The sequence below is a fragment of the Microcaecilia unicolor genome, chromosome 10 (assembly GCF_901765095.1).
Source record: "Microcaecilia unicolor chromosome 10, aMicUni1.1, whole genome shotgun sequence".
NCBI lineage: Eukaryota > Metazoa > Chordata > Amphibia > Gymnophiona > Siphonopidae > Microcaecilia > Microcaecilia unicolor.
In genome coordinates, this window is record NC_044040.1 from 86,191,332 (window position 1) to 86,216,267 (window position 24,936).

The 24,936-nt window shown below is 44.0% G+C and overlaps 1 protein-coding gene across 1 annotated transcript in view; it reads right to left on the reverse strand.

The window, feature by feature from the left end:
• XPOT (exportin for tRNA) overlaps nucleotides 1-24,936 on the reverse strand; it is a 645,960-nt gene that overhangs the window by 575,283 nt on the left and 45,741 nt on the right. The window contains exon 3 of the mRNA XM_030215950.1: nucleotides 5,525-5,607. Coding sequence (XP_030071810.1) covers nucleotides 5,525-5,607 — 83 coding nt within the window. The remainder of the gene's footprint in view (nucleotides 1-5,524; nucleotides 5,608-24,936) is intronic.

Consider the following 24,936-nt stretch of genomic DNA (forward strand, 5'->3'; position numbering starts at 1 on the left):
ATAGTAAGAAGTCTTAGCTATTCTAATCTGACTTTTAAAATACCATTGGCATTGTTTACATTTATTTTTCAATTCTTCAGTTTTTCCTATTCTCCATTTCCGTTCTGCTATACATACCTGCTGTTTACATAGTCTAAGACCAGGGTGATACCAGAGTTGGGACTTTTTTTTACCCGTACTTTAATCGTTTTTTTGGGAGCAATAATGTCCAGTGCTTTTTAAGGACATAGTTCCAAACTGTGACTTGTTCCTCCAATGGTTGATCTTTAAATTCTGCTGGAAAGTGATCCGAGAGAGAGAGAGAGGGCAAGGGTCTCTCAGTTGTTTTGTCAGGCTTTTTCATAGCTTATGTTTCAGACAGAGTTCATTATTATTTTGGTCTGCCTTGTATTAGTTTAATTTGATATGCTGCCATTTGTATTTCTAATGGTAGGTGGTTTTATTATTCTATTTATTGTCTGATCACATAAATTATTGTAAAAACTACCTTGATGTTGCTGGAAATGGAAAGTAACCATGAGGGCAAGCTGTAATAAAATAACCCCATCTTTCAAAAGCCACATCTGATGTATTCATTCATTCCATTTATGAAGAACCCATTCACAAGACTCAATACAAATACAGTCAATGCAACCAATACAGAGAGAAAATAAATATGGCTATCACACATAAATCAAATTAAAATGCCCATTACAAAGCATAATGTTAAAACACAACAGAAAAACAGTTTTAAAACATTTGAGAATAGAATAGCTTCATTTAAAAGCTTTAAGAACACAAAAGCCTTACATTTCTTCTGAAACTAAATAGTTCTCTATGAACCTCCAAGTCCCTTGGAATATAGCTCCACAAAAGCTGGCAGCTTTTTTTTTTCTTTTTTTTACAAATATCTAAGAACCTAACCTCTTTGGATGTAGGAACTCTAAGCAATCAAATGTTTTCCATGGAACATAATGCATAACGCAATTTTTGAAATAACATGGTTTACCACCACAAAAGGTCTTACAAACCACGGTCAGCACTTTGAAATTGGACACAAAAATCAGATGGTAACCAATGTAAATTATTCAGCTAAGGTGAAGCATAATACCTAGCTCAACAACTTGAGAACAGGACACAGTATTCATTATTTACCAGTTATGAATGAAAGTGATGTTGTTTTTCAAGGATCAAACATTTAAAATCACAATACATAGATTAGATTTGTTGATCATACTTAAGAAATAAATTGGAAGAAAACATTAGTGAACTATATTTTTATTTCTCTTCCTTTTTTCTTCTGAATGGGAATCCTCTACTCCACTCTGACCAACCTAAATCAACTGGATCCAAAACAGAGGGGGAGGTTCCTGCTTCAGACATTAGTGTGACTCTGTAAAGTATACGCTCCAACACCTTACAGCCACATCTTTTGTTTCACTGTCTACATGACTCTCATTCACAGGCAGATGATCAAAAGCCCTGCGCTGTTCCAAACAGCGCTCTAAAATAGCGCTGGAATAGCGTGGGGACCTATGATCAGAGATAATGCATGCAAATTTAAGCAGCGCAATTATCTCTGATTATGGGGTAGAAGTGCGGGAGAATTGTGCCTGAGCATGCGCTCAGCACAATCCTCCCACACTTGTTTGACAGGTCTGGGCTTGAGACCAATGAAAAGAGAAGAACGTCCATCTTTAAATCAGAAGATGAAGGGCCTCAACTGCCCTGCTGCAGGGACGGCCAAATTTCAAGGGGGTGTCGGAGGTATAGCAACGGGGCAGTTGAGGACGTCCAAAATGTGGATGTTTCTGCAATGGGCAGTTAAGGATGTCCAAAATTGGATGTTTCTATGAGAAAGATGTCTTTCTCATAGAAACATCCAATTTTGGACATCCTTAACTGCCCACTGCAGAAACGTCCACATTTTGGACATCCTCAACTGCCCCGTCACAGAAACGTCCAAATTTTGGATGTCCTCAACTGCCCTCGTTGGCAGGTTTGCTGTAGGGGGGAATGGGGGCCTGCCAGCATGCAAATGCATGCTGGACAGGGCTCACCATTCCTCCCTAATGATCTGGAAACCCTAACGCCAGCTCAGAGCTGGCGTAGGGTTTATCGCGGCCATCGACCCAATCTTTGGCGCGCTGGATGCTGATCATTGGGGATGAATGTGTTAAAAGCTGATTAGCATGCATTTGCAGGCTACTTGCACTAAGAGCCCTGTTTAGCATGCATCTGCATGCTACTTGTGCTAAGAGCTCTTGAGCACGTTGTTTCACACGCTCGAGGGCTCTGATCATGGGGCGGTAGCAAACGCCGGCGCTAGTATGGCGCTAACAGCCTCTAGCGCCGGCGTTTGCTTTTGATCATCTGCCTGTCACTGAGCTGACACTGCAAACATTGCATTTCACAGCCCTGACACCGTTCTCTTTCAGACAGAGCATGGAGTGTAGTCCAAAAGACTGCTCATCAGCTATTGTAAATGCTTTACCAACCTGACAACACGTCCATGCAGCAGCTGATCCAAGTGCAGAGGGTCACAGACAGACTAATGGAGAGGAGCAGGCCATGAAATGTGACAAGGGGCTAAGAAAGCTATTGAAAAGAAGGAGTGCAAGGAAAGAACCCTGGAGAACGCCACAGAATGATGCATGTGTGACAGAGTTAGAAGAAGGTAAAAAATAGAGAAGTCCCAATCTGGAAGGAAAGAAGAGAACCAGTGAAGGACAAGATCTGAAATACTGATATCCAAGAGTAGTGATAGTAAGATAGTATGGTCAAAGAGATTAAAAAAAACATCTGCAAGATCGAGTGAAACAACTAAATTGACTCTGGAAGTATCAAAAGAATAATGAAAAATCGCTGGCTAGAGATGTAATAAGGGTTTCCATGCGGTGGCCTGGTCTAAAGCCAGATTGATATGGATGAAAAGTGTGAGCAGATTTGAGATGCTGAAGTAATTGTGAACAGACAACCCTTTCCATGAGTTTAGATTTGTAAAGAAAGTTAGAGAAAGGTCTGTAGTTGGAAGGTAGGGAAGGGTCAAGGTTTGTTTTTTTTCAGCATTGGGCAAACAGCCATTTAGAACAGAGAAGGCACATGACTGGAATGCAAACTATTGTTAATAACAGACAAAAGTAAGGGATCTAGATTGTGGGTGGTATGTTTTAACCAAGGTTAGAGGATGGGATTCAGTGGGCAAGTTATTTGCCTAGAGGGAGATATAAGTTTTGTAAGACCAACCAATGATATGGGATTAAATGTTGTAAAGACACTAGACAGGGAGGAGAGTGAAGACAAAATAGTGGAATTCTTCGGTGTGGGGTGGGGGGAGGAGAACAGGGAAGATATGAGTAGGGGAAGAAATAGGGAAGACGAAGTGCAATGAAGTAACTTTATTTTGAGAGATACTCTGCAAGGTTTAAAGCAGAAAATTTAGAGGTTATTTGTGCCAGAATGGAAAATACCTTCAGTTGATTTGCAGATTTTTGATTACTTTTCTGTAATAGGCACACCAGCATTGCTTAAGTTGCAATATTTCATATTATGTTAGTCCAATATTATATATTACTAGTAAAAAAGGCCCGTTTCTGACACAAATGAAACGGGCGCTAGCAAGGTTTTCCTCGGAGTGTGTATGTTTGGGAGAGTGTATGTGAGAGTGACTGTTTGAGAGTCAGAGTGAAAGTGTGAGTCCAATCCATGCTCCTCTGTCACCTGGCCCCTCCATTCATCCCTATCCAGCAATTCCCCTCTCTGCCTGAGGCCTGCCCTGCAATCCATATCCATCCATGCCCATCTGTCCCCTCCATTCATCCCTATCCAGCAATTCCCCTCTCCCTGAGTCCTGCCCTTCCAATCCATGCCCATCCATGCTCCTCTGTCACCTGGCCCCTCCATTTTTCCCTATCCAGCATTTCCCCTCTCTGCCTGAGGCCTGCCCTGCAATCCATATCCATCCATGCCCATCTGTCCCCTCCATTCATCCCTATCCAGCAATTCCCCTCTCCCTGAGTCCTGCCCTTCCAATCCATGCCCATCCATGCTCATCTGTCACCTGGCCCCTCCATTTTTCCCTATCCAGCATTTCCCCTCTCTGCCTGAGGCCTGCCCTGCAATCCATATCCATCCATGCCCATCTGTCCCCTCCATTCATCCCTATCCAGCAATTCCCCTCTCCCTGAGTCCTGCCCTTCCAATCCATGCCCATCCATGCTCATCTGTCACCTGGCCCCTCCATTTTTCCCTATCCAGCATTTCCCCTCTCTGCCTGAGACCTGCCCTGCAATCCATATCCATCCATGCCCATCTGTCCCCTCCATTCATCCCTATCCAGCAATTCCCCTCTCCCTGAGTCCTGCCCTTCCAATCCATGCCCATCCATGCTCATCTGTCACCTGGCCCCTCCATTTTTCCCTATCCAGCATTTCCCCTCTCTGCCTGAGGCCTGCCCTGCAATTCATATCCATCCATGCCCATCTGTCCCCTCCATTCATCCCTATCCAGCAATTCCCCTCTCCCTGAGTCCTGCCCTTCCAATCCATGCCCATCCATGCTCATCTGTCACCTGGCCCCTCCATTTTTCCCTATCCAGCATTTCCCCTCTCTGCCTGAGGCCTGCCCTGCAATCCATATCCATCCATGCCCATCTGTCCCCTCCATTCATCCCTATCCAGCAATTCCCCTCTCCCTGAGTCCTGCCCTTCCAATCCATGCCCATCCATGCTCATCTGTCACCTGGCCCCTCCATTTTCCCTATCCAGCAATTGCCCTCTCTCCCTGAGGCCTGCCCTCCCAATCCATGGCCATCCATGCTCCTCTGTCCCCTGCCGCCTCCATTCATCCTTTTCCAGCAAGTCCCCTCTCTCCCTTCCATGACCCCCCCCCCCTCGCATCCATGCTCCTCTCTCTCCCATGTGCCAGCCTGGGCCGGCCTCTTTCCCCCCCCCCCCCCCCGCTCGCATCCATGCTGTGGTTGGCCACCCTCTTCTCTCCCCCCAACATGCGTTTTTCTTTTTTCTTCCACCCCCTCCCGCGAACCTGTCGATCCCCCCCCCCCCCCCGCCGGAACGCCGAAAACTGCCGCCGCCGTTGTTGTACTACCTTCCCTTCCCGTAGGTTGTTGAATCATCTTAGAAAGTTTAACTCCGTGCGTCAGACGCACGGAGTTAAACTTTCTAAGATGATTCAACAACCTACCGGAAGGGAAGGTAGTACAACAACGGCGGCGGCAGTTTTCGGCGTTCCGGCGGGGGGGGGATCGACAGGTTCGCGGGAGGGGGTGGGTTTCGAGGGGGCCATAGCGCGGGGGGGGGGGTGACAGCTGATTCCGAGACAGTAGGAGGAGTAGGGAAACACGCTGCGCGTGTTTCCCTACTCCTCCCCTTGCCTTGCAATCAGCTGTTTTGACGTCAGTGACGTCAGTGCGTGTCTGCCTCACAGACCACCTCCAGCCAAGGAGCCACGGTCCCAAGCACAGAACGTTGGAGGTGAGAATTATTATATAAGATTGTTAAACCACTTTTCAGATCCTAATCCTTACCTGTATGCGTTTTGGGCTAAAGCTTCTGCACACACCTGCCAGGCATCCTGAGACCCTTTTAGCTGTTCAAAATAAGCCAGTGCCTGCAACCAATGGAAAAGAAACAACTTGGGTGAATCTCTTCATAAAGGCGGTTAATAAATTCCAATAAATAAATAAAGTCATTTTAACATGGGAAACACCTAAACCAAACAGAACAACTGCTCAAAGCCCAAAGAGTGGCCTGGCCACACAGAGACAAGAGCAAACCTGCTTTAGTTCATGAGCTCAGGCAGTTCTCCAGGCACAGCTCCACTGATGTGAGACCACTGTAACTACAACTAGGTATTCCTGCTAGTGGAAAGATACAGATACTAAAGATGCATATGCCTTTACTTGAAACCCGATATTTGCCTGTTTCTACCCACAGATTTCAGAGCCCATCTTGATGGGGACTAGAGAGGAGAAAGCAGGATTTTTCCCTGCTCTGTAACCCATCTACAGATCAGAACTCTTACCGTAACTAAGGACTGTTACTGTTTCAACAAAGCCTAGCCCTTAGCATGACTATGATATTTTTGCAGGACCTTTTCAAAAAAGGCTTGAGGACAACTACAAGCTGGACTTATTCCACTGGTCACAATTTTGGAGCTTCTTTTGCTAGACCTCAACTGCTCCTGAAGTCATTTAGGTACAAAAGTTATATGCTGACATTGATGCCTTCACCAAACATTTTTGACACTCCCCAGAAGTGGGACATCTAGCATCACTTTAAGCACCATTTCAAGACAATCTGTTTTTGGACATGGTCTGAAAAATAAATCAATTGGTGTCAAGTAGAAAGACTACAATGTAAAAAAAAAAAAATACAACCAAACTATAAGCATGGAATGCAGCTCAGCAAAACAAAACCTGCAATCGATAATACAAATACCATACCAATGAAAACAAAAACTTGGAAAATGCTAAGGACAGAGTGATAAACATGAAACTGAATGAAGAGACTCCAAGACATAGAAAACTGTTCCAATCCAACAGCAGTACTATGAACTGTCATGCAGAGGTTTCCTAGTTAGATCTCCAGTGTCACAACGCCGGTCTGGTTGTGGGACACGCGGTGCTGCACGTTGGGAAGACGCGCAGCGCAAGTGGAACAGGAGATGCGGCAGGTGCACCTCACCCTTCCTTCCTCCTGTGGAAGTATGCGGCTGCCTTCTCTCCTTTCTGGCGCTGCTATTTCCGGCTCCTTCCCTTGGGGGGCAGTTTCTGGTTTCTCCTCTCCTGACGTCAGACACCTTCACCTCTTAGGGAGGGTCAGTCCTATCTTCGGAGCCTCAGCTACAACTTTGTTTGGAGTACACAGGCGCATTTATTCTTTGCTTTTGGCCTCTGCCCATTTCTGAATCTTAAGCCTGTATCCTGATACTGTCTTCTGCTTGTCGCCTGCCTGAACCCTGAGCCAGAACCTGATACAGTCTTCTGCTTGCCGCCTGCCTGAATCCCAAGCCAGAACCTGATACAGTCTTCTGCTTGCCACCTGCCTGAATCCCAAGCTAGAACCTGATACTGTCTTCTGCTTGCCACCTGTCTGAACCCTGAGCCAGAACCTACCATCTGTCTGGACCTTAAGTTTGTTCCTGTTGCTATCTCCAGTTGTCCCTTTGGTGCCCAGATCCTCTCCAAGTCCTGTTGACTGCCAGCACCCAGGGGCTCAATCGCTGGGGAACAGCTGTCATCACAAGTGAAGCTTTGAGATTTCCGACTGCTGATCCTGGAACAGAATTACAGCCTCCAGGCTTGTCTATTGCTGGTCCTGGAACAGCTCAAGGGTTCACTCATCGTGACGTCTAGAGTTGGGTCTTCTGCTCCCCAGGTCAATTGACAATGCTGGAAAAGTAATACAATGAACCACACAAATGGCTCACTTGATTTCCACTACTCATCATCCAAGAAAGCATTATTATACAGTGGGAAAAATGCCTGTCTTTGTACACAGTAATGGACAGTGATGGGGATGCCTCTTGTTGATCTATTTATGGGCAGACAGTTGGTGGGGGGAGAGAAGGGGGAGGGGTTCCTTTTCCTGACTATATAAAATATGAGTCAGCAGAGGGCTAATTGTATTTTTTGAAGTTTTATATATTGTTATTCCCAGATTGGTTGGTTCCTGGTACTTAATGTGACACTTGTTTTGGTATGATGAGGGGTGCTACTCTCTCATATGTGTCTGTATTGCATACTACCTTGACTCAGTAAAGATACTATTAAAAAAAGAGCCAAAAAGTAAATGGGGAAACTGCCAGCACCAAAATTAAAAGAACCAGCAACAGCAACAAACTGTCAAGTGCTTCTGTGTACAGCAGGATTAACTTAAAGAACTCCAAGCTTAGGCTGCTCAGTGGTACTTTATAGAAAAAGCTGCTCAAATCAACAGAAGCATTTACCTCAGAAACTTGCAACCCTGATTTAAGATGTTATAGATGGAGTGACTCCATTCACTCGTCGAGACCACAAAGGAGATGTGGGAAAGGTTTTTGAAGCCTGGAAAAAAAGTAACAGCAATCTGGGCAATAATGAATGTATAAGTCATTTACAGCTAATCCAGCAAAATTCCAAGCCACTAGGCATGGGAAGACATCCCCCCACCCCCAATCTCTCTCCCTGGGAGACCTATAAGAACAAGCACAGAGGAGCTGGAAGGAAATAATAACCTCTTAAATGCAAAAACAGTGTACCTTTCTGCAACTGAATGATTTATTTATATTCAACATGAAGTCATAGTAACATAAATGATGGCAGATAAAGACCTGAATGGTCCATCCAGTCTGCCCAACAAGATAAACTCATTTTACATGGTATGTGATACTTTATATGTATACCCAAGTTTGATTTGTCCTTGCCATTCTCAGGGTACAGACCGTAAAAGTCTGCCCAGCACTGTTCTTGTACTAAAAGTTCTGAAGCTAACATCGAAGCCCCTTAAAATTTACACTCCAGCCCATCCCTATCTATTCAATTACGATCAGGGCACAGACTGTAAAAGTCTGCCCAGCACCGATTTTGCTTCTCAATTACTGACGTTGCCACCCAATCTCTGCTAAGATTCTGTAGATCCATTCCTTCTAAACCCCTCTACCCACCCACCCCTAGAGTGACCTGTCTTATATAACCTCCCTATCAACCCACTCATTACTTTACCTCACCGATTTCTATTCTTCTATCACCTTCTCCCACTACTCCAACCAGAGTTACACCTAATCACACTGACCACCCTTCAACATCTTGTCCTTCTGTGACTGTTCTCTTGTGCTTGACTGCTTAAATATTTTAAATTTAAATGCTTTACTTTTTGTCTATTAGATTGTAAGCTCTTTGAGCAGGGACTGTCTTTCTTCTGTGTTTGTACAGCGCTGCATACACTTTGTAGCGCTCTAGAAATGTTAAATAGTAGTAGTAGTAGTAGTAGATTCATTTGTGCTTATCCCACACACATTTGAATTCCATTACCGGTTTCATCTCCACCACCTCCCGCAGGAGGGCATTCCACTTATCTACCACCCTTTCTGTGAAAAAATACTTCCTGACATTACTCCTGAGTCTACTCCCCTTCAACCTCAATTCATGTCCTCTAGTTCTACCACCTTCCCGTCTCCGGAAAAGGTTTGCTGATTAATACCTTTCAAATACTTGAACATCTGTATCATGTCACCCGTTTCTGCTTTCCTCCAAGGTCGGCAAGTCTCTCCTCGTATGGTGTGCAACGCAAATCCCACACCATTTCTGTAGCTTTTCTTTGCACCGCTTCCAGTCTTTTTACATCTTTAGCAAGATACGGCTTCCAAAACTGAACACAATACTCCAAGTGGGGCCTTACCAACCACTTGTAGAGGGGAATCAACACCTCCTGCTGGTTATACCCCTCTCCATGCACCCTAGCATCCTTCTGGCCACAGCCGTCGCCTTGTCATATTGTTTCTTCACCTTCGTATCCTCTGACACCAACACCCCAAGGTCTCTCTCCTGAGTCGAGCTTACTAATCTCTCCCTTCCTATCCGGTATCTCTTTTGGGTTTTGGTACCCCAAATGCATCACTCTGCACTTTTTGGCATTCAATTTTAACTATTATTCTATCCAGAAACCTCACTTTTCATTTCTTATTTAATCTTGACCTTGACTTTAATTTCCAATCTACTATATAGTGTAATAATATTATAATAACAATAATGGGTGCTGTTTTTTGGTGTATTACAAACACAGGAGTCATATTTTCAAAATGTCACCAGACCACAATCATAGCACCTTCAGTCCATGCTTGCCAGCTCTAAATATGGAATAATCTGATATTTCACCATATGTAAAAACTTCCTTTGTTATTGTATAATATTCAAAATATTTTCACTTAACTTTATGATGTTCTCGACAAGGTGGTCCGCTGCTTCCAGTCTCTAGACAATGTGGTGTAACGCTTTTTAATATTAAATCCCTTCTTCCATAGTGATTTGTGTCTTCTATAATATTAAACTTTATTGTTCTTGGGGCAGCAAGATGGCATCTGTGTAGGAAGCAGTTGCAGGCTGTTCCTCTACCCCACCTTAGCTTCACTGAAGTTTTTCTTACCTTTCTTTCTTTCTTTATGCCTAAAGGGGAAAGCAGAGTTCCAGGCAAGTTTACTGGGCAGACGTCTTCACTGCGGGTTGGAATGGCGGGAAGTGAACCGCTCCCCCTGCTTGAAGCTGACATCTCCTTCAGCCCAGAACTGTGGAGTCCCCCGATGATGCCAGCAGCCATGCTGAATGGGCATCCTGGATCAGCGAGACCCAAGGAGGGGTCGCTTGCTCCGGGTGCAGGGGCAACCCAAGCTAATGGAGTGCCAAGTATAGCAACGCAGGATTGTGTTGCTCAATCGTCCGTCGGGGACTTAGGAGCTGAAACAGAGGAGGTGATTGATTTGGACGGTGAAGGAGCCCAGATAAAGGTACCTCAACAACTCAAATCTTTGACGTTAAAAAAACCCCAGAAGTGATCACCCTGGAGACAATTTGGGACACTGGTGAGTTTGGAAAGTACTTTTTCTAACAAGATTTCTACATTAGTGATGTCTATTCAGTCATTTCTTGAAAAAATTGTTGAACTGGAAACTAAGATACAACAATCAAAGTCTTTTGAACTTTCAACTAAGTCTGATATTAATAAACTTAAGGATGGTCATGGTGCTTTAATCAAGGATAATTTATTGTTGCAAAGGAAAATAGAAAATTTGGGAAATCAGCAAAGAATAAAGACTTCGTGATTTATAAATTTTCCTAAACTACCAGCTGTGACTCCTTTAATTACCTTTAAGAAATACTTATCAGAAATATTGAAAATACCAGAGCAAGCTTATCCCCCGGTTTCAAAATTTTATTATCTTTTACATAAGTACATAAGTACATAAGTAGATAAGTAGTGCCATACTGGGAAAGACCAAAGGTCCATCTAGCCCAGCATCCTGTCACCGACAGTGGCCAATCCAGGTCAAGGGCACCTGGCACGCTCCCCAAACGTAAAAACATTCCAGACAAGTTATACCTAAAAATGAGGAATTTTTCCAGTCCATTTAATAGCGGTCTATGGACTTGTCCTTTAGGAATCTATCTAACCCCTTTTTAAACTCCGTCAAGCTAACCGCCCGTACCACGTTCTCCGGCAATGAATTCCAGAGTCTAATTACACGTTGGGTGAAGAAAAATTTTCTCCGATTCGTTTTAAATTTACCACACTGTAGCTTCAACTCATGCCCTCTAGTCCTAGTATTTTTGGATAGCGTGAACAGTCGCTTCACATCCACCCGATCCATTCCACTCATTATTTTATACACTTCTATCATATCTCCCCTCAGCCGTCTCTTCTCCAAGCTGAAAAGCCCTAGCCTTCTCAGCCTCTCTTCATAGGAAAGTCGTCCCATCCCCACTATCATTTTCGTCGCCCTTCGCTGTACCTTTTCCAATTCTACTATATCTTTTTTGAGATACGGAGACCAGTACTGAACACAATACTCCAGGTGCGGTCGCACCATGGAGCGATACAACGGCATTATAACATCCGCACACCTGGACTCCATACCCTTCTTAATAACACCCAACATTCTATTCGCTTTCCTAGCCGCAGCAGCACACTGAGCAGAAGGTTTCAGCGTATCATCGACGACGACACCCAGATCCCTTTCTTGATCCGTAACTCCTAACGCGGAACCTTGCAAGACGTAGCTATAATTCGGGTTCCTCTTACCCACATGCATCACTTTGCACTTGTCAACATTGAACTTCATCTGCCACTTGCACGCCCATTCTCCCAGTCTCGCAAGGTCCTCCTGTAATCGTTCACATTCCTCCTGCGACTTGACGACCCTGAATAATTTTGTGTCATCGGCGAATTTAATTACCTCACTAGTTATTCCCATCTCTAGGTCATTTATAAATACATTAAAAAGCAACGGGCCCAGCACAGACCCCTGCGGGACCCCACTAACTACCCTCCTCCACTGAGAATACTGGCCACGCAATCCTACTCTCTGCTTCCTATCTTTCAACCAGTTCTTAATCCATAATAATACCCTACCTCCGATTCCATGACTCTGCAATTTCTTCAGGAGTCTTTCGTGCGGCACTTTGTCAAACGCCTTCTGAAAATCCAGATATACAATATCAACCGGCTCCCCATTGTCCACATGTTTGCTTACCCCCTCAAAAAAATGCATTAGATTGGTGAGGCAAGACTTCCCTTCACTAAATCCGTGCTGACTTTGTCTCATCAGTCCATGTTTTTGTATATGCTCTGCAATTTTATTCTTAATAATAGCCTCCACCATCTTGCCCGGCACCGACGTCAGACTCACCGGTCTATAATTTCCCGGATCTCCTCTGGAACCTTTCTTAAAAATCGGAGTAACATTGGCTACCCTCCAGTCTTCCGGTATTACACTCGATTTTAGGGACAGATTGCATATTTCTAACAGTAGCTCCGCAAGTTCATTTTTTAGTTCTATTAATACTCTGGGATGAATACCATCAGGTCCCGGTGATTTACTACTCTTCAGCTTGCTGAACTGACCCATTACATCCTCCAAGGTTACAGAGAATTTGTTTAGTTTCTCCGACTCCCCCACTTCAAATATTCTTTCCGGCACCGGTGTCCCCCCCAAATCCTCCTCGGTGAAGACCGAAGCAAAGAATTCATTTAATTTCTCCGCTACGGCTTTGTCCTCCTTGATCGCCCCTTTAACACCATTTTCGTCCAGCGGCCCAACCGACTCTTTGGCCGGTTTCCTGCTTTTAATGTATCTAAAAAAGTTTTTACTATGTATTTTTGCTTCCAACGCTAATTTCTTCTCAAAGTCCTTTTTTGCCCTCCTTATCTCCGCTTTGCATTTGGCTTGGCATTCCTTATGATCTATCCTGTTACTTTCAGTTGGTTCTCTTCTCCACTTTCTGAAGGATTGTTTTTTGGCTCTAATGATTTCCTTTATCTTACTGTTTAGCCACGCCGGCTGACGTTTAGTCTTTTTTCCCTTTTTTCTAATACGTGGAATATATTTGTCCTGAACCTCCAGGATGGTGTTTTTAAACAGCATCCACGCCTGATGCAAGTTTTTTACTCTGCGAGCTGCTCCTTTCAGTCTTTTTTTCACCATTTTTCTCATTTTGTCGTAATCACCTTTTCTATAGTTAAACGCTAGCGTACTTGATTTCCTAGTTTCACTTCCTTCAATGCCAATATCAAAACCGATCATATTATGATCACTGTTATCAAGAAATCCTCTGGTCAATTATTAACAGTGTGTCCTGAAGTACCGTTTGAGGAGTTTAATTTGACTCAGATAATAGAAGATGAAACTATTGGAAGTTCAAACTGCTACTTTAATAGTAGATTTTGTCCTACAACCAGATCGTGATTGGATTTTGAAGACTTTTTTCGTCATAGACAAGAACTTTTGTTGAATCATAAAATGACAGTTTTTCCTGATGTATCTAGACAAACTCAAAAAAGATGTCAATCTTTTTTGAAATTACGTTCATGTGTTCTTCAACTGGGGAGAATCTTCTGACTTAATTTTCCATGTAAATGTGTGATTAAATTACAGTCAGTTAAATATGTTTTCTTTGAAAATGGAGCATTTGGTATCTTTTCTGGACTCTAAACAGATCCTTGTCTCATCCACTCAGCTATCAGCTCCTGTACTTTCTACTCTGTAAATTTTGTAAAGCTTGGATTACTCTTCCACTATTTCTTTTGGAAGGTTCCTTGAATTGTGCCTTGTCTCTTCCTATTATGTGGATTTGAGATACAATTGTCACTTAATCTACATATGATTATAATTGTTTTTCCTTCATTGATTTGTGACATTGTTCTTTTCTGTTCAAGAATTTTTTTTCTTGTAGATTGTATTGAAATTTCTTTAAATAAATAATAGAGGTCACGTGATGCCTTGCTGAGAGAGTGGGTGTCGGTGGAAAGAGCTCCCAAGACTCGACCCCTAAAACTAGCCTCCTAAAGACTTTTTTTTACTAAAACCATTAGGGGGATTTTGAGGGAAAAGGAGCCGTGAGTCACGGGCTGGTGTAAGGTGGATTATTTTAAAGAAGTGATGGCATCTAAAGCACAGCGCCGAAAGGAGGACAAAGCACAGCAGAGTGAATCCAAGCTAGCGACCAGAGGAGACTCTGGAGCTTCTACTGTTAGCTCTTCATGGGTGGCAGAGATAGTGTCGGAAGTGAAACAAGCTATTGATGCGTCGCTGGATAAAAATCTGCAAGCGATCATTGATAAATTAGACATTGTTGACGGTAGGCTGGAGGCGCTACGGGGTGAGCTCTCAGCATATTGCCAGCAAATATCAAATTTGGAAGATAAGTGCAGCAACTATATGCATCCAAATTAAATTTCCAGTTGAAGCTTAAATTACTGGAGGACAAGATTGATGATACTGAGAATCATTCAAGAAGAGGGAACCTGCGATCAGTGGCCTTACCTGAGTCTGTCCCCGAATCAGACGAGGAAATTTCTGGAACCCTGGTTGGTCTCCGAGTCGTGCCTGCAATCATCAGCGGGGCCTTTGCGAGTGGACTGCGGCCCAGGAGGTCAGCAGAGCTTAGACCTCATGTGGTCATCTTCAAAATTTTGAATTATGCACACAAAGCAGAGATTTTGAGGGCCATTAGAGCTAAGGGTCCACTAAAATATGAGAATAAACCGGTTCTGTGTTTCCAGGACTTCTCTGCTAGGTTGTCGAACTTGAGACGTTCTTATGCTTCTGTTTGCTCAGAACTACATAAACGCCATGTTCAGTTCGCTTTGTTATAACCAGCGAAGTTAAAAATTTTTACAGATGGTAAACCTCAACTTTTTGGGACACCAGAGGATGCGCAAAGATTTCTGAATGGCATCAGTTTGGCTGGTGATGTGGTGGAACGAGCAGCGGAAGTCAGATCATGAGGGAGGAAGTTGAGGCGATGAAGAGAATGATTTTTCACCATAACCTCATGGTGATCTACCAATCATGGCTATGGATGCATTGATTGCTAAATGACTCCTGGTTCTCTTTTAAGGACATTTGATAGTCACAGGCATCAAAAGAAAACAGAATTATGTTGTTCCTTTTTTCTTTTTTTTAAGTTAAAGTTATGTGTGAGAGCGGGTAAAAAGAGGGGGAGAGCGATGGCTACGTGGCAGAGACTGGCATCTCTAGAAAGCAAAATAATGTTATTCTTTGAGTCACTTGTTCACACCTTTCGTGAGACCTATTTAGTTCTTTTGAGATTGAGACTGTACTAGAAGAGTTAGTAAATATAGTAAATGACGGCAGAAAAAGACCTGCATGGTCCATCCAGTCTGCCCAACAAGACAAACTCATATGTGCTACTTTTTGTGTATACCCTACTTTGATTTGTACCTGTCCTCTTCAGGGCACAGACCGTATAAGTCTGCCCAGCACTATCCCTGCCTCCCAACCACCAGCCCCGCTTCCCACCACTGGCTCTGGCACAGACCGTATAAGTCTGCCCAGCACTATCCTCGCCTGGGTTTTGTTCTTTATGTGACTAGTGTTAGGTTCCTTGTCAAGTAGCCATTGCTGCTCCAGATAATAAGATTTGGTCTGCGGGGAGTGTCTGAGGGGGGAACCGGGGGAGACGAAGTAATGAGCGGAGATGACTATTCTTGTGGTATGAAAGAAGGGTGGGGGGCTTTATTGGAGAGACTTGGTATGAGGGTTTTTTTTTTTTTCCGGTGAACGTGTTGGATGAATGTGTTAGTAAAGGGAGAGGGTGATGGGCGTGTGTTAGGGTCGAATCAGTTCAAGAAATTAGTTGAAAACTAGTTAAAAAAAAAAAAAAAGGCCCGTTTCTGACACAAATGAAACGGGCGCTAGCAAGGTTTTCCTCCTCTCCCCTTGCAGCCACCCATGTCCAGCGACCCTACTCTCCCCTGCCCCCCCTCCAGCCACCCATGTCCAGCGACCCCCTGCCCCCCCTGCAGCCACCCATGTCCAGCGACCCTCCTCTCTCCCCTGCCCCCTCCAGCCACCCATGTCCAGCAACCCTCCTCTCTCCCCTGCCCCCCCTCCAGCCACCCATGTCCAGCGACCCTCCTCTGGACATGGATCAGCTGTGATGCATGTTTTTTTTCCCCCTGGGTTCTGAAGTTGACATCATAATGGCTACGGTGATGTCAGCCTGATCTACGGAGCCTAGCAGACCAACTCGGAATGAGCCACGGTCCCAGGCAGCAAGTCAGAACGTTGAAGGTGAGAATTATTATATAGGATATGAGAGAAACGCAGGCATTTTTCCTTGGGAGGGGAGGTTGTCTCTCTCTAAGGAAGTGATATTGCCAATCATGTTATAATCTCCTTATGACTCTTCCTTGAGGTATTGATTATACTAACACTGATACCTTGGACGAAGTAAACTCCATTTGATGGACAGAGCTGTGGGAGTAATTATGGGAGCAATGGATGGATGGAGGGGATCCACATGGAATATGATATTTATAACGCATTGATGTTTGCATTAGTTGCTGTTTAACAGATGATTATTATTATTATTAGCATTTGTATAGCGCTACCAGACGCACGCAGCGCTGAACACCTGATACAATGAGACAGTCCTTGCTCAAAAGAGATCTAAATACAATCTAAATAATACAGACAAGACAGTTATGGGTGAGGGAATTAATGGGCACTAAAAAGCAGCAGTGAAAAGGTGGGTTTTCAGCATAGATTTGAAGTAGAGATGGAGCTAAACGTATAGGTCCAGGAAGTCTATTCCAGGCATAAGGTGCCGCGAGAGAAAAGGAGCGAAGCCTGGAGTTAGCAGTGGAGGAGAAGGGGGACAACAAGAGAGATTTGTCCAGCGAGCAGAGTTCACGGGGAGGAATGTAGGGAGAGATGAGAGTGGAGAGGTAATGGGGGGTTGCAAAGTGGATGCATTTAAAGGTCAGTACGAGAAGTTTAAACTGAATGCGGAAGCGGACAGGGAGCCAGTGAAGTGACTTGAGGAGCGGGCTAGTGTGGGTATAACGATTCTGGCGGAAAATAAGTCGTGCCGCAGAATTTTGGACAGATTGGAGAGGAGAGACATGGCTGAGCGGAAGACCAGTCAGAAGTAAATTGCAATAGTCCAAGTGAGAGGTGACAAGGGTGTGGATAAAGGTTCTGGCAGCGTATTCAGAAAGGAAGGGGCGAATTTTGCTAATATTGTAGATAAAGAAACGACAGGTTTTGGCAATCTGTTGAATATGCGCAGAGAAGGAGAGAGGACTCCAAGGTTACGAGCTGAGGAGACAGGGAGGATGTGAGAGCCATTAACAGAGATAGAGAAAGGGGGAAGAGGGGAGGTGGGTTTAGGGGGAAAAACGAGAAGTTCAGTTTTGGACATATTGAGCTTTAGATGGTGTTGAGACATCCAAGCAGCAATGTCAGACAAGCAGGCTGAGATTTTGTCCTGGATCGAGGTTGAGATTTCATGGATGGAGATGTAGATCTGAGAGTCATCAGCGTAAAGATGGTATTGAAAGCCATGGGATGAAATCAGGGTACCAAGGGAAGAGGTATAGATGGAGAAAAGGAGGGGTCCAAGGACAGAACCCTGAGGCACACCAACAGAAAGCGGGATGGAAGTTGAAGAGGATCCACTAGAGTGAACACTGAAAGAACAAAGTGAGAGGTAAGAGGGGAACCAGGAACGAACAGGGCCCTGGAATCCAAGCGAGGACAGCGTATACAGAAGTATAGTGTGGTCAACAGTGTCGAAAGCAGGAGATAGGTCAAGAAGGATAAGGCTAGAATAGAGACCTCTGGATTTAGCCAGCAGCAGGTCACTAGAGACTTTGGTAAGTGCAGTTTCAGTAGAGTGAAGAGGGCGAAAACCAGATTGGAGCGGGTCAATAGGTTGTGTAGAAAGAAAGTCAAGACAATGGCGGTGAACTCGTTCAAGTAATTTGGAGAGGAAAGGGAGATGGGGCGATAGTTGGAGGGACAGGTAGGGTCAAGTGAGGGTTTTTTAAAGAGTGGAGTGACAACAGCATGTTTGAAGGCCATAGGAACAGTTGCAGTGGAGAGTGAAAGATTAAGGATGTGACAGATGACTGGGATGATAGTAGGAGAGATAGTGTTAAGTAGATAAGTAGGGATGGGATCAAAGGAACAGGTAGTACATTTAGAGGAGGAAAGAAGAAGGGCAGTTTCCTCAGTAGAAACTTCTGAGAAGGAGGAAAAGGAACGAGAGGAAGGAGAGTAGGGGGTGAGGACTAAGGGAGAGAGAGGTGGGGAGGGTTTGGATGAAAATTCAAGGTTGATCTTACGGATTTTTTCGTGGAAGTGCTCAGCTAGGGTCTGAGGAGAAAGAGATGGGGGAATTGGGGACGGAGGTGCCTTGAGAAGAGAGTTCAGTGTGGCAAAGAGGAGTCGAGGGTTGGAGCCAAGGGAATTTGTCAATTGGGTGAAGTAATCCTGTTTGGTAAGTGAAAGGGCAGACTGGAAGAAGTTAAGCATGAATGATGATGAGTTATTTACAAGGGATTTTGTGGTCAGTTCTTTGTCCAATGGATATATATACCTTTTTTTTTTTTTTTTGCTGTGGTTGTTAAAACTGTGGGAAAAAAGTTGTCAATAGTGATGGTTGAACTTATTACATTTGAATAAGGAGGAGTTGGGAGGTCGGGAGGAAGGAGGATTTCCACAATGACCTCAGTCCATTTGTTGTTGGACAGTGGGAGGTGGGGGGTTAAATGAAGTTTGAACTTTAGGGATGGGAGCTTATGGTGGGGAGGAAGGAGGGGGGGGTTTAAGGAAGTGGTTTCAGTAAGGAAGTGGTTTCAGTATTGGAGGTTTTGTGTTTGGGGAAGTCTTTTCCTGTTAAGAACGAGGTGCGTGCGGTTAAAACTTTTTGGAGGGTTGGTGGTCGGGGGGCTGATGGCTGGGACAGCCCTTTGATCGAATATTACCATAAATTTGAATATGGATTCTTTATCCATATAATAAGAGATGGGGATTAAATTGGTTTCCTGGAATGTAAATGGCAGAAAATCTTGCCAGCTTTGAATCGTTAGAAGGCAGACATTGCCTTTTTGCAAGAGGCCCACCTATCTGCGGTGGAGCATCTGAAGTTCAGGTGCTGGTGGGTGGGTCAAGTAATTGATTCTACAGCAGTTCACCATAAGGCCGGTCTCCTGGTCCTTGTGCGGAGAGGGTTGGATGTAGTGATCCAGCAGTCTTGGAGGGACCCCAAAGGGAGATTTTTAACAAAAAAATCAATGCTGCTATGTAATGTGTACGGGCCTAATGTATATGAACATAGGTGCATAAGAGCTATTATTCAGAAAGTGGTGGGGATGGCGGATTTTTCCATTTTAATGGGGGGCAATTTCAACATGGTTCATGACCCTGCTTTAGATAAATCTTGAGGAACAATACAAGATAAAGGGAATTCTTCCAAAGGAATTCCGTTGCTTTGCTAGAGTCTAGAACTTTTGGATGTCTGGAGAACATTGAGTCCCACGGATCGGGACTACACATATTTGTCTCGTGCACATGGAACACAATCTAGAATTGACTATTGGCTTCTTTCAGTGGCGCTCTTTTCGTCTGTAAGGGACGCTGGCATACAGTGTATCAGATCATGCCTCTGTGTGGTGTACTCTGGATTTTGGAGGATCGGGAAATAATCCATATCAGTGGCGATTTCCACCGCAGTTATATTGGGATCAAGCCTTTCGGGAGCATTTGCTTCATAAATGGGAAGAGTATCAAATGCATAATGTGGGTCATTCGCACCAACCAGTGCTTTTTTGGGAGGCAGCTAAGGCTGTGCTTAGAGGTGAAATCATAGCCTATTCTTCCTTTAAGAGAAAATCTAGAGATAGGGAAATCTTGAGGTTAGAAAAACAAGTGGTAAAGGCTCGGAAACTATATGGGGAGCACCCAACATCACAATCGAGAAGTTCCCTTCTAACTATTCAAACAACTCTTACTGAGCTTCTTCATGATAGGACAATGAAATCTGTGAATTATTTAAATATCAACTGTATTTACATGGGAACAAGTCAGAGAAACTTCTGTCTCATTTGATTAATGAAACAGGAGGATCTCGCACTATATCCCAGGTGGATAGGGGGGATAGAGTTCGAGTGAGGTCCGATCAGGAGATAGTGGAAATTTTTCAACAGTACTATCAAAAATTATATGCCAGTCCGTTAAGAGAAGCCTTTGGAGGGTGACAAATATTCAGACAGTCTGGATTTACCCTGTTTAGGAGACAGAGACATTGGTAAACTTAATGCTCCCATAACAGAGGTGGCGGCCCCGGCAGTGTAGCAGAGTGCCCTTTTAAAGTCGCCAGGGCAGGATGGGTTCAGGGCAGAGTTTTATAAACCTTTATGTCCTTCTGTCATTCCTGCTTTGAAGTCTTTTTTTTTTTTACTCAGATTGCAACATCAGGAGAACTTCCAAAATCCCTCCAATTGGCTAATATGATAGTACTGTTGAAACCAGGGAAGAAGCCAGAGAATCCATCATCTTACAGACCTATTTCACTTCTCAATGTAAAGACAAAGCTGTTTGCGAAGATTTTGGCTAATCACATGGCCCAGGTGCTTCCTACTTTGATAGCAGATCCTCAAGTGGGGTTTGTTTGGGGATGCAGTATCACGAATAACTTACGCAAGCTTCTTATTTCCATGGAACAGGTAGAAAGAACAGCTAAACCTTCTCTGCTGGTCAGTTTTGATGCAGAGAAGGCATCTGATCATGTTGACTGGGGGTTCCTTTTCACTACCTTACGTCGGTATGGATTCAATGGGTTTTTTCCTGGATGCTGTTGGGGCACTGTATTCAGCCCCTAAGACACAGATTCAGATGAACAGTGTGACTTCTTCAGTCTTTGGGACACATCATAGCACCCGACAGGGTTGCCCCCTCTCTCCAATGCTTTTAGCTCTGTCACTAGACCTTTGGTTAGGGACATTATCTAATATAATAATTTGCTCCTGCAACGTTCAAATGTCTCTGCCTGCATTCGTAACCATTTCCTGACGTCAGCCAGCCTCCAGCGTTCCATTCCCCCTCACTGCCCCGCCCTCGCGTCAAAACGTAATGACGTCAGAGGGCGGAACAGAGAGAGGGAAGGGAATGCTGGAGGCTGGCTGACGTGAGGAGATGTTACGAACGGAACGTTACGGAAGCCAGCCAGAGCTTTCAGGTACAAATCAGCAAGTTGACTCCCGCTTCCTCCTCCCAGGCATTTTAAATGTCCAGTAAACAATTCTTTTAGCTAGCAGCTGGGACACGTAAAATGTTGTCTGTGTCCCATTATGGAAGTAGGTTTCGTTTCTGAACAAGCAAAGGGGAGGGGAAGATAAAGGTTTAACAGAGCTGTTCCAATAATAGAGATACTGAGAGCAAAGCTTTGATGGTGTCAGCATGGTCTGTTCCTGCTGTCAGCTACTGTATGAGGCTTGAAACATTTGCTGGGAACACACACACACACTCACTCACACACACACTCTCTTATCTGTTACGAATGGAATGTTACGGAAGCCAGACAGTCAGAGCTTTCAGGTACAAATCAGCAAGTTGACTCCCACTTCCTCCTCCCAGGTATTTTAAATGTCCAGTAAGCTATTCTTTTAGCTAGCAGCTGGGACATGTAAAATGTTGTCTGTGGGCCATTATGGAAGTAGGTTTCGGTTTCTGAAGTTGAACAAGCAAAGGGGAGGGGAAGATAATAGGTTTGTTTAACAGAGCTGTTCCAATAATAGAGATACTGACAGCAAAGCTTTGATGGTGTCAGCATGGTCCGTTCCTGCTGTCAGCTACTGTATGAGGCTTCAAACCTTTGCTGGGAACACACACACACACACTCTCTCTCTCACACACACACACACACACACTCTCTCTCTCTCTCTCTCTCTCTCTCTCTCTCTCAAATACAGCCTTTCTAATACCATGCCTCTCTCCCCAGAAACTGCCTCTCACACATAAACAGAACATACCATTGGACAAGGATGGAGAGGACAGAAGCGGGACACGGATGGGAGGGCAGGGAAGAGGAGAATCGCTGGACATGGAGGCCATGGGAGGGGAGGACAGGGCAGGGGAGAGAGAGAAAAAACCGCTTACATGAAAGCCTTGCTAGGCAGCTATAGCCTTTTTTTCTATATGATCTTTATCACAGGCCTGCTGTGATACATATGTCCAATAGTACATAATGCAAGCACACTGCCAGTTTTTCACATGCAGCTCCCAAAGTAGAGGGACTGGAGTGGAGTGGTCACCTTTGTTCACAGGGATAGCACAATACACAACCCCCCACCACACACACACACACATACATACACATTCAAATACAGCCTTTCAAATACCACGCCTCTCACACATAAACAGAACATACCGATGGACATGGATGGAGAGGACAGAATCACGGGACGGGCAGGGGAGAGAGAAAAAAACGCTTACCCGAGAGCCTTGCTAGGGACCGTTTCATTGTTGACGAAACAATCATTGTGACAAAGTTTACACAAAAAATATTGTTTATAACGAAATTTTAAAAATCTAAACCAGCATTATGTTTGCAATTAAAGTTATTTACATTCTGCTTATTGTCTATTTTTAAAAATACTATACATACAAATTTCTAAAAAACACAATATTACTCATTATATACCCTGATTTTTGGTAATGGTGTTGTTAACAACATAATTGCAATTACATCATCATTTTCCTAGCACCCATTTCATTTCTCTCAGAAACGGGCCTTTTTTACTAGTGTGTAATAGAAATATTCAGGGAGTTTGCATAGGATCTCATGAGTTCAAACTTTTGGCTTTCACAGATGACTTATTGGTGCATATTGTTGAACCTCAGACATCTTTGGCAGAACTAATGGAGAGCTTTAAGGAATATTGAGATTTTTCTGGTTTTAGGCTGAATGTAGATAAGTCTTTGGCATTACCTACAATGTCATCAACTCAAGCTAATTGGAATGGTCCTTTCCCCTTGAAGTGGGAATCTACCTCTTTTTGGTAATTGGGGATTCAGTTACCTTTTAAGACATCTATGTTATATAAGGTGAATTTACCACTAATATTGGAACATACCAGAGCGAGCCTAGTTCAGTGGATGCACTTTCCTTTGCCAATTCATGGAAGAATCCAGCTGTTTAATATGCGTTTGTTTCCTAAGTGGCTATATACTCTCCAATTGTTACCTCTTAGAGAACTGAAACGGGATTTAAACATTTTGCGGAAGCTTTTGTCTCATTTTTGTTGGGAAGGCCGAAAGCCAAAAATGGCCTTTAAATATCTAATTGGAGCTTTCAAATATGGGGGATTGGGCCTTCCAGATATACAACTTTATAACTATGCATGTTTTCTCCATCATCTTGGAGACTGGGTACTCGAGGAGCGGAATTATACGCCCCAAGAATATGAAGCGGCTTATTATTCCCCGTGGCATATTAACTCGCTTTTACATACTGCGAGAGAAGAGTTACCGCCTACTATGCGCTGGAACGTGATTGTTGGCTCGATAAGACAGATGTGGCGATATCTGGTGACACTGTTGGAAAGACAGCCAGAGGTTTCTGACCAACTTCCAATAAGGGGAAATCTACGTTTTATTCCAGGTCAAGATGGTGCTAGTTTTTCAACGGTGGGGGGCGATGGGAATTACTTTGATACAGCATGTTTTAGATAATAGGGTAAGATGCTTTCTTGGAATATGTTACAATTAAGAGGAGTTGCTGAACCTACAGATTTGTTGGCCTACTGTCAATTACAACATTATATTCGCGCTTTAACTGGGTCAGCTTTATCTCCGTCTTTGGGGAAAATCCTGCAGACCTTGTTTGACAAACTCAGAGACGGTGGCCTGACAGTTTCCACTCTCCATGAGGCTTTGCGACGAGTCATTCAGAAGAGATCATTTGAGGAGCTCAATCGCAGATGGAGTAGAGACTTTGGGTCATCTGCGGTCTCTCTCGATTTATATAAGTTAAGAGAATTCTGGACATTTCAGTGACCATAGAGATCCGGGAATGTCAGTTTCGTACTTTACACAGGGCTTATTTCACACAGGAACAAAAGTTCAAGGCAGGGGGCATAGAAACTCCAGTATGTCAAAAATGTCAGCAAGATACTAATTCCTTTTTTCATGCTTTTTGGGACTGTCCGCAGACAAAAGCATTTTTGGAGGGAAATATCAAGGTATATGGGGAAGTTATGGATCAGGTATTACCATTTTCCCAGGAGGAGTGGTTGATTGATAAATATGAAATTTATCAGATATCCAATCACACACAGGTATTGCTGTTGCACAAGGCAGGAGCTATATGTACAGTGGGGGAAATAAGTATTTGATCCCTTGCTGATTTTGTAAGTTTGCCCACTGACAAAGACATGAGCAGCCCATAATTGAAGGGTAGGTTATTGGTAACAGTGAGAGATAGCACATCACAAATTAAATCCGGAAAATCACATTGTGGAAAGTATATGAATTTATTTGCATTCTGCAGAGGGAAATAAGTATTTAATCCCTCTGGCAAACAAGACCTAATACTTGGTGGCAAAACCCTTGTTGGCAAGCACAGCGGTCAGACATAAGTACATAAGTACATAAGTAGTGCCATACTGGGAAAGACCAAAGGTCCATCTAGCCCAGCATCCTGTCACCGACAGTGGCCAATCCAGGTCAAGGGCACCTGGCACGCTCCCCAAACGTAAAACATTCCAGACAAGTTATACCTAAAAATGAGGAATTTTTCCAGTCCATTTAATAGCGGTCTATGGACTTGTCCTTTAGGAATCTATCTAACCCCTTTTTAAACTCCGTCAAGCTAACCGCCCGTACCACGTTCTCCGGCAATGAATTCCAGAGTCTAATTACACGTTGGGTGAAGAAAAA